General features: G+C 34.7%; 1 protein-coding gene across 1 annotated transcript in view; it reads right to left on the reverse strand.

The window, feature by feature from the left end:
- Positions 1-17,899, reverse strand: part of LOC109069086 (GDNF family receptor alpha-4-like) — a 57,936-nt gene extending 40,037 nt beyond the window's left edge. Inside the window, exon 1 of the mRNA XM_042770424.1 lies at positions 17,535-17,899. Within this exon, the coding sequence (XP_042626358.1) occupies positions 17,535-17,577 (43 nt within the window). The 5' untranslated portion in view covers positions 17,578-17,899. The remainder of the gene's footprint in view (positions 1-17,534) is intronic.
- Positions 17,900-20,479: the final 2,580 nt, after the last annotated feature.

A 20,479-nucleotide genomic window follows, 5' to 3' on the forward strand; every position in this document is an offset into this window, starting at 1 on the left:
CACATGCCTTGCAGTGTTGCGGAAAATTACTTTTAAAAGTAATGCATTACAATATTGTGTTACTAAATAAAAAAGTAACTAATTGCGTTACATAGTTAGTTTTTATGGAAAGTGATGTGTTATGTTACTTTGTCACCTTGGCTGGTCTTGTTTATTTGTTTTTTAATAACAAAAACCTCTTATAGTTATATTATAAGTTATATTTTTGGCAACTGTAAAGGCCTTTTCACACCAAAACTGATTACTTATTTGAAAAAGTAACTCAGAAATGTAATTGTAAATTTAAAAAGTAATGCATTACTTTACTGGTTACTTGAAAAAGTAATCTGATTACATAACTCATGCTCCTTGTTATGCTTTACCCCAAACACATTTTATCTCTTCTCAAGTGTTTGAGCTCTTTTATCGTGACTCGTATTTCACGAGACTCGTACCTGAGTACAGTGCTGTTCCGGGTGGGCTTCTGAGCAAGTTTACTATGTCAGAAAAGCCATGTAGATTGTGCTAATTATGTGATGCTAGTGTCAAAATGTATTAATTTACAAATCATGGTCATAACATTGTATTGTGGAAGGAACTGTGCAAAAAATAAGCCTCTTATTACTCAATAATCTGCCGCATAATCATAATTTGTGTGAAATGGAATAAAAGTTTTGGTGTTTTCCTGGCACTAGTGTTAATTTCAGCTGGAAACTGCAGTGAAATTTTATGTATAGGTGTGTTTTTGGAAGTTTACAAAAGTGTAGGTACAGCATGTTTTTCCATTGATCTTGGGTTGGATTTTATACATCTTAATCTGACTGGAAAGAGAAAAGTGATATTATTATTTTGGCTTTGCTTTAGTTTTAGAGCTAGAGAAGGTTATGACATAATGATGATAGATTATGAAAACCTTTTTTTTTCCTAATGGAGACTTAATGAGTTCTCATTTATGCTTCAGCTAAGTATTAACTTCAGACAAACATCAGTCAGAACATACAACTACAAAAACATTTGAATAGCTCAGATAATTTAGTTTTGGAAGCAGCTGACGAGAAATGTTATACTAAATGTTCATAAAAAAAAAAATCAGACTTGGAGCAAATCTAAACACAGTTTGTGATGTCGAGAAATCTTCTGAAAGACCAGAGGAGACAAATGTGCATGTGCTCCATTAGTCCTCCATTTAATCTCATTACTGTCTAGGAAAAAGAATTAAGTTATTAGAAAGATCTCATTTGTGATTTTTCTTTACACTTGGGAGATTTATTAAGAAGCTTAACAGGGTAAATTCTAATTTCAAGCAGTCTTTCGACTGTTTAAGGTAAAGTTACAGCTAAATCCCATTGACTCTGGGTGAGAGAGTGTGTAAATAGGTCTAATATGGAGCGAACGCTCTCCAGAGGAAGGTCTTTGGATCTGAGCCACAAGTCTTAAACACTATTCACACCGAACTGTCAAATGCTTACTGACATTCTCTTTCCCCAGCTAATTTAGCTCCAGCAAGCCATGGTAAAGGCGAGAGGTTGGATCTCAATGACGACAGACACAAAACTATTATGTACAGGAACAATTACACTGTGACAGAAGTGGAGGAGACACAATAATAGCCTTATGGTGCTGAATAAATAACTCCAAACGAATGAAACCCTCAATTTTATTCCAAGCACTCAAGGAGAGTGGCACAAAAACTCAAGAGATGACGCATCTGCCATCAATGTATGTGCAAATGTTATGTTGAGATAATCTAATCATTTTCATAACCGCCAAAATGAGAGCAGTTGTGTGTGCCATGACCTTGAAGCTCTCTGAGACTGAAAGAAAACAGTGGACTAAATTGAACCGTGATTTAGAAAATGAAGCATCATACCATAATAATGACTGAAGAATATTGTTGTGTACATCATGTTGGCGAGCACGGCTAGACGGTGTATTAATCATGACACTGCGGGCAGAGGCTGCAGCCTTTCCTGACTCGAGCAGATGTTGTAAATCCAGCAGGTGCCCTCCAGCCGGTTTCTGTCTGCTGCACTGGTAATGGTTTGTTTCCATTCCTGGTGCATTGGACAATAAGCACTTCCTCAGACCTTTATCATCACCACAATATGAGGTACTGTGGCATTTCCACTGAACCCAAGATTAGGCTCAAATGTCTCTTTCTCGAAAAGCATCATGACCCTGTGTCCAAAGACTTATCAGTGAAAGCGAAGGGAGCTGTATGGGGTTAAATATATTTAGCGTGTTATATATGTGACCCCAGTGCTCTCTGAACTTATGATGCTTCTGGACATGGGATTTATCAAGTGAACATCCGAGCAATTGAGATAAGAACTCTCCAAGGATCCTTTTTCTTTCACATTCAAGGGAATATTGATTTCTAGACATCTTTTGAACCAAATTAAATGACACTTTGGAGACCAACTTACAGTTAAAGCAGTATTTCACCCAAAAACTCATTGCAAATACATGTCATTGCTTTTTTACTCGGATGTTTTGAAGAATGTTCCTGCTGCTCTTTTCCATACAACAAAAGCATATTGTGAAGATTATAGTCCTCATGACTTTTATGTTATTCCTATATCATTCCTATATTCTGAAGTTTCTTCATGTGGGTTAGGGTACCAATTTGCAATTCACTACAATGTCATTATTATGTTTTAACATTCTTTACAGGCCAAGTTATATGTAAAAAAAATAAAAAAAGAAAGAAAGAGTATGTGCAAGCACAAATTAAATTTGAGCGCTATGAACAAGGAGAGGGTTTGCAGTGAATAACTACTTAAACTACTGAATATTTTCCTCACACAAATCTATCCAAGGGTTTAACCGTGTGAGCATTTCATTCGCATTAGCGACTAAAATAGATGTGTGTGCACTGTAATATATGTATTTAGGAGTATGTGGTATATGTGCAAATCAAAAAAAGTCTTACATCATTTTTTTTAAAATGTAAGGTCATTAAAATATCTGAAGTGGTGTAACAAAAGTATGGAAGACCATTTCCGCCACTAAAAAAAAAAAAAAGGTAATTGCACTTTTTTATCTCATAATTCTAACTTTTTTTCTTGCAAATTGTGAGTTTACATCTCACAACTTTTTCTCAAAATTTAAACTTATAAAGTAAGAATTGTGAGATATAAACTCGCTATTGTGAGAAAAAAAGTCAGAATTGCGATATATAAACACATTTGCAAGAAAAAAAAAAAGTCAGAATTTTGAGATAAAAAGTTGCAATTACCTTCTTCATTTTTTATTCAGTGGCAGAAACAAGCTTCCATACAAAAGTCTTAATTATAATTTTTAGAAGGGTTTAAATTTAGGACTGGAAAACGTGAATCGGGATACGGCTTAATGTGATTATTCAACTTCAAAAGGCAATGATATAATGGAATATATGCGAGCGCTGTAAATTTCAAAGTAAAAATGCAGTGCTGTTCCCAATAAGTGAAAACCGCATATTAATATTGTGTTAAATTGTGTATTTTATTTCCCTCACCTGTTTGAATGAGCAGCTTGAAGTACTAAAGACATTTCAAAATAAGAGGCTTGGTGTACTTCAGGCTTGTTTTATAATTAACAGACCCACATTATGCAGAACATTTATTTATTTATTTATTTATTGTTTAGTTATAACCGGTTATTATTGGTATTTTGGTTCCGCAATAGATTTGGTATTTAATTAATTAAATATGGCATTAGGCATAATTATTTAATAAATACAGCTTATAGCAGAAATATTTATAAACCTAGTGTATGTTTTGTTTTCAAATAAATAATTTTGTTTGTAAATGTCTCATCATATCCAAATAATATGATACATTTTTATTGCACCCCTAAAGTTCTTTATGCGCTCCTACATTTTTTAATTACACAGTTAAAAAAGAAAGAAAAGAGAGAGAGAGAGAGAGAGAGAGAGAGAGAGAGAGAGAGAGAGAGAGAGAGAGAGAGAGAGATTGTAAGTAAAACAAAGATTACTCGAGTACATTTTATAAGAAAATATATTCAGTCTTTCTGCTTTAAAATGTCAAATTTAATTCAATGTGTTACTTGCCGATTCTCTGTATTTATTTGTGAAATTTGCAAGCAATTTCTAAGTGAAAATAGTTTCTACAATAGTTTTTTCCAATGTATTGAAAAGTACAGTATATACATTCTTCAAACCTTTTTATTATTATTATTACTAGGTCTAACAGACACAAACTTTCTCAAGTGCACATTGGTGATAAATTCACTCCTTGTCAGGTTCGAACCAACAGTACAACCTTCCAGTTATCAGATCATTAACCACTGTGCCACACCACTCCTGATTGATTACTTCATTACATTTCCTATTTAAAACTGACCGATCCAAAACCAAAATCTTCATATGACACTGAAAACTGTGCCGTATGAACTGCACGCTGCATTGGACCTGCACTTGCCGATAAGCAAGCGTTTTGTAATTTACAAATATGTGTATGGCATCTGAATGGCCTGTTATTAATTAAATGCCATAGGTATTGAACCTGAATTTATGTTTATGAAAGTAAGTGATTAAAAGGAAAATAATGCATGCATAGCGCGTGAGTGTAAGATTTGTTCAGCGTGAGCAGCTCGTTCATTCTGGATGTCATAAACGCTGTGTTGTGACTACAATGAGATCAGACAACCGCATCCATCACTGTTCCACCACTGACATCCTCATAGTTCCTTACCCTACTATCCAGCTCACTTACTCTCTCTCACTCTCTCTCTCTCTCTAGTTGACAGAGTTTGTTCTATGGCTCTTCCCTTCTGAAAGCGCCCAGCCTTCTTTGGCATGCACACCCTGCATTAGTAAATAAATCGAAAGAGTGAAATTACATTTTGTCTTGCATACGAGTGGCAATGAGTTGAAAGTGTTAAAATTGAAAACCAGCTAATATAATTTTGTTTTAGAAAGATATTTTGATTCTGTGACTATAATATGACTGTAATTTGATTTAGTGTTTTATATATACAATATAATATTAGATGTACACATTATTGTTATAAGTTTTTGTAACCTTTTAATAAATTGCATTTATTTTATTAAAAAATGTGATATTTTAATGTTTATTTAATAAATCTTGAAGTATCAATAAAAAATAAACATTACTAATAATAATAATAATACTCACCTAGAAGCAAATGCTAGTAGAACTAGGATTCTTTGTGTAAAAAACAAATTACATGATTTAAGTTCATTATTAATTCTATAATTAATTATAAAATTTAAATACTGATTCATAAATAATGACTGTATAATAATATATGTAAGCCAGTTTTTTTTTTTTTTTAATTCACAATTCTGATAAAAAAAAAACCTCAAAATTGCGATACATAAACACAGAATTTGAATTTGTGTTCACAGTTCCTCAGAATTGTGAATTATAAACTTGCAATTATGAGTTAACATCTCAGAATTGCATGAAAAAAGCTAGATTGTGAAACAAAAAATCAATAATACCTTTTTTTTTTCTTTTCGTGGCAGAAACATGCTTCCATTTCATAAATCTGGCTCTCACTGATGTAAGTGGCACATGTGATTCAAATCAAAGGCATGCAAATCACCTACTAAAGAAAAGATCTCACATCTTGCAAAATTGACTGTCACCAAGATTAACTGATGCATAAAAAAAAAAAAAAAACTACACCATGTAGCAGCAACACATGCAGAATATTCCTGACATTAATTCGCCAAGGTGAAAATATGAAGAAAAATTAAAATGTATCAGACATCACAGTGCAAACCAAAAACTGATCTGTGCTGCAGTGTGTCATGCAAGCAAATAGATTCTCTGTCCTGTGACTCGTGTTGAGTCGGGAGGCACAGATCCACTCGCACACACAGCGGTGAAACAGGCCTGCTTTTTGCTCTCAAAACAACACTTTAGAAATGTTTTTACTCCATACTATATTATTAATAAAGAACCTACAGTATTGAGAAGCTATTAAAATGGCCTTTCATGTTAAAAGCCTGTTCTGCAGATTTCTGACTGCGCTGCAGATTGTGCTTGAGTCCATGCAGGAGTCCATCTCCAGGGAAGACCAGAAGACAACAGCTCTTCATGAGAAAAACTCAAAGGCTAGAATCAGTCAACGGATCTAACCCGCTGTGACACAAACACACACACCAAACCAAAAGAACATGTAAGAAAGACCTTCAGCATCTGAGGCACCCTTACCGAAAAAAATCATCTGTCTCTTGTTGAGAAAACGACCTGACATCTAATTCAAGAGATTATTTCCCCAAGGATCCAGCTGAAGACAGAAGCTCCGCTTTCTGGTCAACGGCTGACAAAAGAAGCCCTGTCCACAGATGATGCCAACCTTGAGGAGCGACTAGAGCCCTATGAAATCCGGTTTATTTCTTCCCAAATTCAGTTTTAAGATTTATCCAAATTCTTTTTTTTTTTTTATGTTTTAATGGTGAAAAAAACATGCCTAATTAATTGAAATCATGAAAATTATACAAGATTTTTCTAAAATTAAGTTTTATTTTAACCAATTATGTGTTTTCTGTTTTTTTGGATTTGATTTTAATGGTAATTTTTTTTTTTTTTTTTTTTTTTTTTTTTTTTTACAATAATAGACAAACAAACCCTTAAACAAACACTTTCATTTTGTTGACAAACAAAGGGCTGCACAACAGAGGTTTACTCTTAAAATTAAAACATACAAAAATTGTGGGATTATTCCTTCAAATTAAAGTTTTAATAATTTTATTAGTAGTAGTAGGATAGTAGAAAATCGTACATTCTTCTGTACAATAATAATATACTACTGTCACCATTTCTTCAAGTTAAACTGAGCTTTTATTTTGACGGGTTGCTGTGAAGTGTTTTTTTTTTTTTTTTTTTTTTTTTTTGTCGGTCTATATGGGTGCGTTCACACCATATTGTAATTTCTGTGATTACGAGATTCCAACTTGTAAAAAGCGTTAACGTCCTCGTTGGGAGCTGGGAGTTTTCTGAAAGCTACAACTTGTACCACCAGATTCATATTTCAATAGTCTTTTTGCAGTTTAATATTCACAGACACTATAGTCCATATCGCCTTTTGATTGAAGTGTACAGACTGCTTTTGATTTATTCATTCAAAACGTGGCAATTGTAATTTACAAATATGTGTAAACGTCTGAGTGGCCTGTTATACAGTAAATTCCACATTTATGACTGGATTAAGCGATTCTGTCCGCATTTTAGGCATCAACTTAAGGGACTCGTAGGAGGCTTCATTGCAAACTTTCAGAAAATATAGTTCAAAACAACCAAATTTTTTTCCAAAACCAAAGATCCCACCACTGTGTCCATCTGTGTGGAAAAAAAATCCAGCTGAGGCTCTTGAGAAAATACATAAGCCCCCCAGTGTTCACCGGACTATCAGTCTTCAGCACAGACACAAGCTATGGTTATTTGTTCGTCTTAAACTTGCACTTAACCTGTTAAACGTCTAAAGCCCTCTATTTGAAGTTGTGTTACAGAGAAATCGGCTACGTTTTCATGCAGTGCAATATTCAGATTGCTGGCTTGTTCCAACCGAGCTGTTTGTCTATTACTGTTCCAGCCATTTCATTCTATTTACATTTGCATTCACATGGAAAAGACAACATCCTGCGCCATTACTGCCAGCAGAGACGCTCTGTCGAACACTTCGACTGTTGTATGTGCCATAAAATGCAAGAAAAAATAGAGTTAAATCAAAATTGGTCATTTAGTCATGAATGAGATATTTTTAGTGGTGATGCATTTCAAAGGATTGGTCAAAATAATGTATGGATTTATGCATAAATCGCTCATAATGAGATCAATGAAATGCATTTCGTAAATGGAATGAATTTTCATTTCATGCAGACTTTAAAATGTGTTTGCATGCTGATAGTCTGCGGTACTAATAGTTAAAATAGCAAAACACTCACAGAGATCTTTATTTCTTAATTCATTTCATTTAAAGCATTGTGCACCACCATGGCCATCAAAACAATGCTTGTGCACAGAATCACCTCCTTTAAATCGAAAGACACTGACAGACATCAAATCTCCCGCTGTAATCAATGTTCCCTTTATTATGCACAGTCCACAGGTTTATTTGTGAGGTGTTGCTGAGAGATTTTTATTTACGACTTGCTGTTTATTACTCGCTCCTGGGCGTCTGTCGAAACAGCAGTCATTAATGCTTCAATAAATAGTTGCAGCACAAAAGGTTTCAACGAACAGTGTTGTGAACTAGATGATTCTTACAATATTTCTGATCTAATTATGAACTTTTGAACAAGGGAGCAAAGAGCACTTCATGAGTTCAAGAGCTCAGGTTACACTGAAGCGTATCGTTCTGGTTTTGTGCTGATATATTTTGGGGCCTCTGACGTTGATAGATTTGTGCAATAAAGGTTTTTTTTTTTTTGTCTGCTTGTGTTGAATGTACTATTAGGTACCTTATTAAATTTAACTATGTATGTTTAAAATAATATATTTTGAAGAATGTTGGTAACCAAACATTTGATGGTACCCATTGACTATTGAGTATGGAAAAAAATACTAACTATGGAAGTCAGTGGCTACCAGCAACTGTTTGCATCACCAATTCATCAAAATATCTTCTTTTGCATTCAGCAGAAGAAAGAAACTCATACAGGTCGAGGGTCAGTAAATGACAGTTTCTTTTTTGGGTGAATTATCAATTTAAACACAAAATTCATGCTGTGAGACCAAACCAACTATGTAACTATTTTATAAGGAAGTGATATCATATGAAACTGTACAATGTGATTCATACAGAAACGTGCACTTTTAACAATGGTTAGCCCCTAAACCTAACCATCAGTGGAGCGTAAGCAGATTGTATGAAAAAATACAAATGAAATCACCACCAATGGACCATTTTCACATTTCCAAGATTCTCAAAAACCTTCAAAAGCTACGAACAAGATGAACAAATATATTCTTTATGTTTCTATTTGCTCAAATAGCAAAAACATTTCTGCTGCTTAATATTTTTTCAGAACATGTGATACTTTTTAAGGATACTTTGATGAATAAAAAGTAAACAAAAAAAAAAAGAAGCTATGTTTTTAAAATATAAATATTTTGTAATAACAATATACACTACTGGTCAGTAATTTCGGGTCAGTAATTTTTTTTTCTTTTTTTTTTTTTTTTAAATAAATCAATACTTTTATTCAGCAAGGATGTGTTAAATTGATAAAAAGTGATAGTAAAGAAAAATATATTATTAGAAATATATTTATTAGAAATTTTTTTTTTTTTTTTGAATAAATGCAGTTCTTTTTAACCTTTTATTCTCATCAAATATATTAGACAGCAGAACTGTTTCCAACACTCATAATAAATCAGAATATTAGAATGATTTCTAAATGATCATGTGATAGACTGGATGTTACATGTGACACTGAAGGCTGGAGTAATGATGCTGAAAATTCAGCTTTGCATCACAGGAATAAATTATTTTTTTAAAGTATATTCAAATAGAAAACTTGTATTTTAAGTTGTAATAATATTTCACAATATTACTGTTTTTTCTGTATTTTTGATCAAATAAATGCAGGCTTGATGAGCAGAAGAGACTTCTTTCAAAAACATTAAAAATAGTAATGTTTCCAAACTTTTGACCTGTACTATATATATATATTTCATTTCATCACAATATCAGACTTTCCAAAAGAGGAAAACAAATATTGAGAGATTGATTACCAGTGTTGAGGAAAGTTACTTTTAAAAGTAATGCATTACGTTGTTGTGTTACTCCCTAAAAAAGAAACTACTTATGTTACATTTTATAGAAAGTAACGCATTACATTACTTTTGTGTTACTTATTCTCATCTGGGCTGGGCTTGCTTTTTTGTTTGTTTTTAATATAAAAAGTTATATTTTGGTAAATGTAAAAGCCCTTTCACACCAAAATTGAAATGAAGAAGCCTCAGGCTGAAGTAGATGTAAATTCACGTCTGTACAGTAGAGGACGCAGCTCAAACAAACCTTTCCAATAGGATGGAGTATAAAGTCATTTTTGCTTATTAGTGTGTTTGAATTGGATCATCGAAGGTCAGCAGCAAAGACATCGGATAATAAAATGGGATTAAATACATAAAGGATATTTGTGTTATTTAACATATTTAATTATTGCAGATTTTAATTAATTTTGAGAAATACTGAATCTGTTTTTGTGTAAGTGAGATGCCTACAGTATAAACCTAATCATGTACACACAAGCTCTGCACTCACTCCTGATTTCTCTCAACATGAGGACAGGAGAGCTGCAGTCAGTACATGAGAAAAAGTAACTGGTATTACTTATTTGAAAAAGTAACTCAGATATTTTCATGTAAATTAGAAAGTAATGCGTTACTTTACACCTACACAGCAACGTTAACTAGTTTCCTGTTTATAGTTATTTTATGCCAAAGTAAAACAACACAAAGTATAGTTTTATAACTTTATGATGTTAATCACTCTGGATACACATAATGCAGTTGCCAAAGACATATAAGTATTAATAAAAGGCCTATTATGGTTTGTCATGTCAAAGTACGCTTACACATCAATTTTCTCTTCTGGAAATTGTTTAAATGGGTCGAGTTATCGCAGTCCATGCAAACAAAGTTATCATATATGTCCGCCAGGAGAGCGCTCTATCTGTCAATCTCTCTATGCCAGGGTACCTGTCAACAATCACTCAACTAATGAGCCTCTGTTTGGCCCTCAGAGGACACCGTAGTCATCTAAGCCAGGAGCCATCTCCTGAATTTCTTAACAGGACTGGTGGGGAAAGTGATCTAACCTTTTATTCCAAGCAAATATCCCACTACACACAGTGTTTCAGGCTGCGGGCTAATTTCCATTCCACTGCTCAGCAACCATTTTAAATGACCTGCCACTAAGATTAATCCTAACCAGGGAACCTTACAGTTCTCAACTGTGCCTCCATCTGACTCCTTATATCATGTACTGTTTGGAGCTATTACGGTTTAATATTGTAGGCAGATGATAATGTGAAGAATTGAACAATGTCAGCAAGAAAGGTCAAAACCATCAAACTGACTGACGTTAGATGAATGGCAGAGAGGCCGCTTGACTGCGGGGTCTAGAGCATCTATAATTAAACATAAGAACCGTTTTAAATATAAGAGCAGAATCGAGGTGGCAGCATAGGTAGCCCACGTTACAACCCATTCTGACTTTTAACACCCCTGTCTGCCAGAGCAAATGATACGCTGGCACTCAGTTAAATCTAAAAGCCGCCCCTGCTGCTTAAAGTCTAAAAATGTGTTCAGCCCTGAAAGAGAAGAGGAATTATAATAGCGAATGATTCATTTGGATCAAGTCCGATAACTGCGCAATCAATCAGGCTATCACAGAGAATGAAGAGCGCCTGACAACGAATGCGCTTGAGCGATTATTATTAGATAAGATACTTAATGCTGTAAGGATTCTAAATGGTTAAAGTTCATTGTAAATGCACACTTATTAGAAGAGTTGTGTGATATATTCTTTGAGCAGTGAGTGATATGTCTGTTGCACTCTGTGCAACTAGTAAAAATTGTTATCCATAAAATATGACAGGGGACATTAGTATTGATTCTCATGATACTGGCTTTTTGTCATTTTAACATAGATCTGTATTATATGGATATGGATAAATCACAAAGCCATCAATAGATTTTTACAATTTCTGCAGGCAATGTGAGTAAGTCAAAGTTGCAGCCACAATGCTAGTGTGTTTGGGATGTTGGTTGGGGCTTGGATTTATTTATTTTTTTGTCCATTTTATTTTAGAAAAGTAATGAAATGCTTCTCCTCAACAAGCCACACAATTTGAGCTATCATTCATATCTGCGGCACGAACTGTGCAGGATGAGATATGTATCATTTTAATAAGGGTTAAGGGTTTGTTCAAAGTCTACTTTTAACTAATTACTCATTCTCAGACATTTCACACTTCGGGGCCATCCATGGATTCACCCGAGAAAATGAACCATTAATATTCAGTGTAATTTCCTGAAGTTTCAACTTGGAACAGCTTCTTCACCACCAATGACAGTGAACTCATTAATGTATTTATTATGAAATATTGTTACAAAAAAATAAATAATAAAATAAAGTAACAACCCTAGAGAAGCCTACGCTGTGCAAGTTCTGTGCAGTTTGCAGCATTAGTCTGTCACACTAAATGGTCTACACATTTATCATGTAGATAAAATCAATAATAAAATGATAAAATCAATGCATACCAGGCTCTAACATCACTACCAATGCAATTTTGCTACCATACAACAGCTGTATCACCAATCCCGCTAGATTTCACACATTAACACTGCAACCAGCCGGAGATTCAATTCAGATTTTTCAAGTCCACCTGTTCTGAATTCTAATCATCAATGCAATGTTCAGGCATATATAGTTTGATAGTTTAGTGATGGTAAAAATCTAATCTCAGAACTATCATGGCATGTAAGGTTGTTAAGTGACGGTATATGCTTTTGTACAGTACAGTACAGTACTACACCACTTCCGATGAGAAAATACAAAAGACTTGTGTTTAACGGCTGTATTCATGGTGGAAAACTACATTACCCAAAATTCAACCAATCAGAGAGTTGCGGCAAACAAAACATGCCAAAGAAAGAACATGGGAACTTCATGGGGAATGAATTTTGCAGGGAATATCCACTCTCCTGTCTCCCTACACTCTTAAACTACCTGAGTGAGTGTGAGTGTGTGTGTGTGTGTGTGTGTGTGTGAGAGAGAGAGAGAGAGAGAGAGAGAGAGAGAGATAGAGATTACATGACTATGAGTGTGATACTGCACTAAAACAACAATTTAATGGCACCCAATGGAAGTATATAAATAAGAAACAACCACAGAGTGTCAAAACATTCTGTGTATGGAAATACTTCTACTTCAAATCTCATTTAACAGTTGAGCACAAGCCTCCATTACTAATGAGTCATTTTAGAACTAGTAACGTTAATGAAGAGTTGCTTCCTTTAAGTTAAGTTTAAGTTTAAGTTAAGGACTGAGAGTGTGATTACCTGCATCTGATACAGCATTCATTCTTCAGCTCAGTCTCATGTTCACAATAAAACATTAGTCTGAATGTCCCCTGACGAAAGCGATATCTTTGTCGTACTATCCGTTCATCTGTTAAGGGTGATTTCCGATGACAGCGCTGCTCACTGCATTTGTTGGCTGCGTCTTACAAGCTGTTTGCAACCCTGTTTCAGTCTCTTTCAATATAAAAGTCTTTACTGCGGACTCACTCAGAAAAACAGTCTCTTATCGTAGGGGTGTGCCGGTACGAGTATCGGTACCAAACGGTTCACGGGCAAATTCCAAATGGAAGTGTCATCCCTATCCCCTTAAAGTGGGGACTTTGGAGTGATGTTCTCCCCCCCCTCCCCGCCAGGGCATGTGCGGCTGCCATTATGAGTCATTAGGAATGCAAGAGAGGTTTACATAAAAAAAAAACTACAAACATGGCAGATGTAACCAACCATTGGTTAAGTAGAGAGGTTTACATAAAGGGGTTTGAGTTACTAATAATCAACATTTAACCTGGTAAAAATATTTATTCTAAATAAATAAAAATATATATATTATTAAAATATATATTTAATGTTATCTGTGTTACACAAAATCCAAAAAAAAAATTAACAACTATAAAAAACACCCTTTTCCCCTAAATATATTATTAAACAAAAAATGAGCAGAGTCCCTCATAAATAAAAAAAACACATAACAGCAGAACAAAACAAACCTTCAAATTTTTATATCTGTTCCAGTCCAAAAATATTTAGATCGCCTCTCAAAAGAATAAAACAAAGAACAAAACCACCACAATATTTCAATCACTAAAAACAAATCCGTATAACTCACCCACCACAATATTTCAATCACTAAAAACTATGTAAAATTCTAAAACGTTTAATGAGAAAACACTTAAACTGCCTTAAAAACAGTGATAAAAAAAGATCAAATTCAGTAAACACCTTATTGATGATGTGTGCTTTATGCAGGCAAACAAATGAGCCTGGAATGAATGCAATGTGCTAAATGGTTAAGTGTCTTCTTTATAATGGTTTTCTATGGGAAAACATTTAATATTTAACTCTGCAAATTGCATTTATATTCTGGGTTCATCTGCTTGCCTGTACAATATGCATCATCAATAAGGTGTACTGAATTTGGCCTTTAAATATCACTGTCTTTACTACATTACTACTTAATGCAAACCTCGTAAAAATAACTGGCGGTCAGTGGAGGAAAGTCTTGTTTTGCCCTCCTTGTGGGCGTTCCTGTAAGGGCGTGATGTCACATGAAAACTATGAATGGTTAGAGAGTCAATGCAGAGCACAAATTATGAGTATGGGACACCACGTCTCTTTCACTTTCAAATATACAGGCTTGTAACTTTCTCTTTTTGTCCAATTTTTAATACTTTTTTTGCTTCAAATAAAAGTTTGGCATGTTGTGATTCACCTCATAGCTGGCTGGTTTGGTTCATGGCTTATAATACTTTAACAAAGACTTTTTAAAATCCCTATAGGAAAAATGAATGAAAAAAAACCCTTCCAGAACCAACACAGTTTAAAAAAGAAAAAGAAAAATAGCAGGCAAGCGCTAATACACTCTAAAGCACACTGACCCGTTATTTCTCTACAGGATATATAAATGTTTTGGCTACAGAAAAAAAATGACGATTTGACGCTGACAATGAATTTCTGTGGGATATCACCATAATTTGAGCATCTCACAGTAACTACTGTGAAAAAATCTTAAATAACCATGAATTATGTAGGTCTAAATGGCACTTTTTCATTAATTATGGCTTTCATAAAAGTTTATGCAAGCTACTTTATTAAGAATCATATTTCTCTGAGTGCAGATTATACGTGGCGTCAGACATTGAGAGAGAGAGACTGTCGTGCATAACAGTGAGAAACACTGAGTTGGCTGCTGGAGAGAGACTGATCTTCAAGCTGTCAGCTACAATTCTACAGTTTGATTATGGCTTTGAACTGCATATTTCAGCTGGAGCCTACTCTGAAAACCTGAACCATAAAGATCAATTGTAGTGTAGGTCCATGTCAATACTGATAATGGTATTATTTATTTTAACAACAAGGTCAGAATTAGCATATGTCAGTCATGGCTTAGGAACGCGAAGAGAGAGAACTCACCCTAATTTACAACACAAAAAAGTACACAAAATAATCCAAACGTGCCTGGTGTAAACACACTCACAGAGCCCAAGAGCCGTCCCGTACAGACACCCGCTGCGGACACAGGCTGTGGAGACCACCTCTGGTGCTAATGCCAAACGGGACTGGACAAGCAGACAGGAGGATCTCGGGCACCCACGGCCAACGAAAGACTCCTCGTCTAGACGTCCTGAGCACAACAGCGGTAAAGGAGAGTGAGGAAACAGACACACAGCACAATAACAAATGACAACGCGAAATCTACTGACAACAAGGGACAGACACAGCAGAGAATAAAAGGGAGAATGGGAACTAGCAACAGGTGAGGACAATCAGCTCGTGATCTGCACACAACCACCAGCGCTGAATTAGTCAGCGCTGATTGCCCAGGTCACGAGCTGCAGCAAATGACAGGACACAGACAACAGGGAAGCCGATGAAGCACCCTGAACCGTGACATGGAGTTCCTAATTTACAAGCTCTCAGAGCCTGAATCGATCTTTACCTTGGCTAAGCGCTGACAAAATGCCTGCTTTTCAGTCCCTTTGAGTGACAGTGGAATTACCTACAGAACTGGAGCTAAGTCCTATATTCACAGGTTCACGTGTCGTATATGTAGGACTTGAAAAAGGTCTCGACTATTGTTCATAATGAAGGGAAACAGATATGGAACTTCACTCTATGGGAAGTTATCCATTTTGGATAATGTTAGAAGAACAGAGTAGTAGAGAAGTAACAGTCAGCTTAACAAAAAAAAAAATACCAGTTTTATACATAATAGTAAGTTTAATAACTGTTGTTACGGTTACGTAAACAGTATTATACATATGTGTTTTTTTCCTGATGGTCAGATAAATAAGTATTGAATCAAAGTCATGATGTGATTCAGAGCTGGCTGGTTTGGTTCAAGGTTTAAAAAATTCTTTACTGAAGAATAATCTATACACTGAAAATAAACAGGAAAAATACATTCAGGTGAGCTATATTGCTGGATTAAGTAAAGAAAGCAGCAGCACTGTTGTGATGATTTTAACACATATTTTCTTAATGTCTCTTAGGAACTCAAGAGATCAATCATTTTACTGCTTGTTGTTTCAGGTAATTCAACAACAGTCTGGCATTTACATTCTGTTTACAGAGGATTTTTCGATAACTGATTGTCTTAACAGACAAACCAAAAGGTGAATATAAAACAGTTGTTATAATAAAATAAAATTAATAAAATTAAATTAAATAAAACAGATATAATGCACATGAACTCTTAAATCAGCAAAAAAGCTCTGGTTCCAGCCAAAAAAGCCCTGTTTTTTTTTTTTTTTAATGAGGAGATGACTGAAGTTTTAACACTGCTATATTAATGCACAATAATGTTATGTTTCAAAAATTACAATTAGAATTATGTTTCAAAACTATGTTTATGTTTCTTGTGGTTTCATTTGTGAGTTCATTTTTCAAAGCTTTCATCTGTAAATCCATCAAAGCATGCAAATGCACTTGTTATGACGAATGCACACATCCTCTGATTCATACACAACACACACACACACACACACACACACACACACACACACACACACACACACACACGACAGTCTACCTGAAAATCTAATTATATTAGCAGCAACACAGAGACATCCTTTGCACAAATCCAATCAACTAAAATCCACAGGCTTTTCAATCAACTGAGACTACAAATTTCAGGTCACAGACAACACATTGTATCTTCTATAAAGGAACAGAGTTTACTAATAGAGTTTCTAATGGAATATATATATATATATATAATATATATATATATATATATATATATATATAATATATAGATATATATATATATATATTATAATATATATATATATATATATATATATTAATATCTATAATTGACAAATCAGTGCATACATTCAATATGAACTTATTTAAGGTTGTAACTTTGGCACCACTTTAAATTTAAGGCAGCAATTAAAAGTTTAGCGGGATTAAAATTTATATAGCCTTTTAATCAATAATTTTACTAAAAGAAATTGACTGTTAGAACAAATGCTAATGAAAGCAGTAACCTTTCACACCTGAGCAAACACCTCATTAGCTTACTAATAACACAAAATAGCCTATATGGATTCATAAATCCAAATGAGAAGAAAGCAGGTTGTCGTGCTCATATTTCTTCTTAGTTCGATTCATTCTTATTAATCAAGTTTAAGTCTAATACTACAGGTGCGCATCAGTGAATAGCCAATAATGACAGAAACTCAGTATTGTATCAGCTCTCTCTTTAGCGGAACTTTGATGTCAGGAAGCAAAGAAGATGAAACGCGCACGCGGCACATCACCTACCGGCGAAGCTGAGATGAAGCAGGTAGAGTCCCATAAGATCCATTTCCGCGCGTGTCTGGAGAGAACTGGCTCGAAATGACGCGAAACTGTCTCTTTTATATTCACCAGAGAAAAGCCGTTCTGTTTTCAGCGCGGTTCATAACAATTCAGCATGTTAAAGACTCTTAGAATCGTCAAAACTGAGATCAACGTCCGCTGAAGATGCAGGGCAGTCAGTGTCAAACTGTCAATCAGGACGTCAGATAAAGCTCGACATGAAATTAAAGCCCTAATGAAAGTTCTCCATCTGCTCCATTATCTCGTATTGACATTTGTTGCCTCCGAGAGCAAGAACACGAGTGAATGAAGAGTCAGATTTCATTGAGTGAAGATCAAACTCTGAGCACCCACAGAGAGAGAGAGAGAGAGAGAGAGAGAGAGAGAGAGAGAGAGAGAGAGGGTTGAACTGAGCTGTGTCTCAAAACCTAGTAGGCTGCCTACATAGGTTGTATCATATGAGTGTCCATATTAAATGTGTGCGTCAAAATGCTGTCTAGACAGACAGTTCAGTATGTTTTGAGACAGAGAGGCTATCAAACTGTCTGCTACAAATCCTGCGCTTTGATTCTGGCTTTGAACTGTGGATTTCAGAAGCTGGTGCTGAAATATTAGCTAAAAAATAAACTCTTCAAAGTTATTATTATTTTTTTTTTAATCTCCTTGCCTATTTGCTGAAAGGATGGCCACTATTGTGGAGGAAGAAAACATTTCAGCATTTACCCTAGGCTTTTAAGGGACCAAGTTAAGGGAATAGTTCACTGAAAAATAAACCTCAGACCATTCAAGATGAGTTTGTTTCTTCATCAGATTTGGAGAAATTTAGTATTGCATCACAGTCTCACCAATGGATGCTCTGCAGTGAATGGGTGCCGTTAGAATGAGAGTCCAAACAGCTGATAAAAACATCACAATAAAACGAGTCCATCAAGATGTTAGTGAAAAACTGTTTGTTTGTAAGAAACGAGTCCATCAAGATGTTTTAACTTCAAACTGTTGTTTTGGGCAAATATATGAGTCTCCTATCCATTATTGCTTTCACCAGTGAAAAAGTTGTCTCGACTGAATCAGGAGTGAAATCTGCACAGATCAAGCACCGTTTCCAAGCCAAAACAGTCCAAAACAGCTCTAAACAAAAATTGTGGCTGGATTTTGATGTGAGAGACCACAAGAGATTAACTTTTTCACTGGAGGAAGAGTTATTAAGCGTTATGGACTGGTATTTTTAGCCAGACACAGTTTGTAGTTAAAAATGTCTTAATGATGGATCTGTTTCTTACAAACACGCAGCTTTTGTCTTCTCCAGATGTTAAATTATGAAATTTATTATCATCTATTATTACTATAGATAACTTTTTATCAGCTGTTTGGACTCTCATTCTGACGGCACCCATTCGTTTCATTGACCACAAATATAGGTGTTTTGTTTGAGTGGAATGTCTTGTGGTTACAGCCCTGGTTCATATTGGCAATCAACGCATGCCTTAGAGAACTGCTAACCTTCTCACCAACCCTGTGGTGCTACATCATAAGCCATGGCCTTCATGAATGCATACTAGTGCAAGTGTAAGCACTGCAGAGCTCGTTAAAACTGAGTGTTATGACTTGCATTTTTACCAGCCATATCATTATGACATACTACATTTCATAGTAGATTTTACACTAACAAACATATACACAGAAATAGAATAATTTACTATCCTACTGTATATTTGCTTGTTAGGAGGAACCATTGTGTTACAAGGTAAAGAAAGACATGACTGAGCTATTCACGGTTACTCTTAAAAATAAAAAATAAACATGTGCTGATGACAGGACTGACTCCAGCTGTGCGCTCTCCTCATGGCTCTCTGGAATGAGAGTGTGCTCTATTGTTTAAACTGAAGCTCTTTCAGGATTGGGCTGTGTGTATGTGTCGTGACATGGGTGATCGTAGACTTCAGGGGGGTTGAAATTAGAGAAAGCACAGATGAATTATAAGAGGATTAAACATAAAAAAGTAAAACTGCCTGTGTGTTGCTGCTGGAGGGAAGAAAGGCAATAAAATATCTGCAACTGACTTTGAAAATCAGAAAGATGTTTTAATATAGGCCGTAGTGGCATGTGATACCATAAGCACTGCTGGACTGATAACCCAACTTAACATGTCAGCAGTTTCTTTATTTTTATACTGAGGGTGAGAAAGAAAATGTTATAAAAGCTATAAAATTAATGCAAAAAAATAAATCAATGGAAACAGGGCAGGGTAAACATGCAAAATCACATAATGCAAACATTAAAAAGCAGTTGTTTTTAGATTTTGTGTGTTTTGGAAATAAGTGTCTTATGTGTCTTAAATTAAAATTAAATTATGCATTTTTTATGAACCAATCGAAAAAGAGACAATTATGTTTAGTATTTAAGTCACAAACTGTTTTCGCTTTCCGTCATGTGACCTGTCATTTACCAAAGTTCTACATTTGTATGCATTAACATTCATAACAATTTGCATTTAATTTAATCATTTGTGTGTGTGTGTAAACCGGTAAAAACAGTAATATTTATGTGTTCACCAAGGCTGAATTTGACAAAAAAAAAAAAAAAACCGGTAAAAACAGTAATATTGTGAAATATCATTACAATTTAAAAGAACTGTTTAAATATTTTGTTAGAATCTAGTTTATTCCTGTGATGGGAATTCTAAGTTTTCATCAGTGTCACATCCTTCAGAAATCATTCTAATATCCAGATTTGCTGCAAAAGAAACATTTATTTTGATCAGTGTTGAAAACAGTATTTTTGTGAATTCTTTGATTAATAAAAAGTTTGAACACCAGCATTTAAGTAGAAACCTTTTGTAACACTATAAACAAGCAATTTAATGCACCATTGCTGAATAAAGTTATTAATGGTATTATTTAAAAAATAAC

This window comes from Cyprinus carpio, chromosome A14, assembly GCF_018340385.1.
Source record: "Cyprinus carpio isolate SPL01 chromosome A14, ASM1834038v1, whole genome shotgun sequence".
Lineage (NCBI taxonomy): Eukaryota > Metazoa > Chordata > Actinopteri > Cypriniformes > Cyprinidae > Cyprinus > Cyprinus carpio.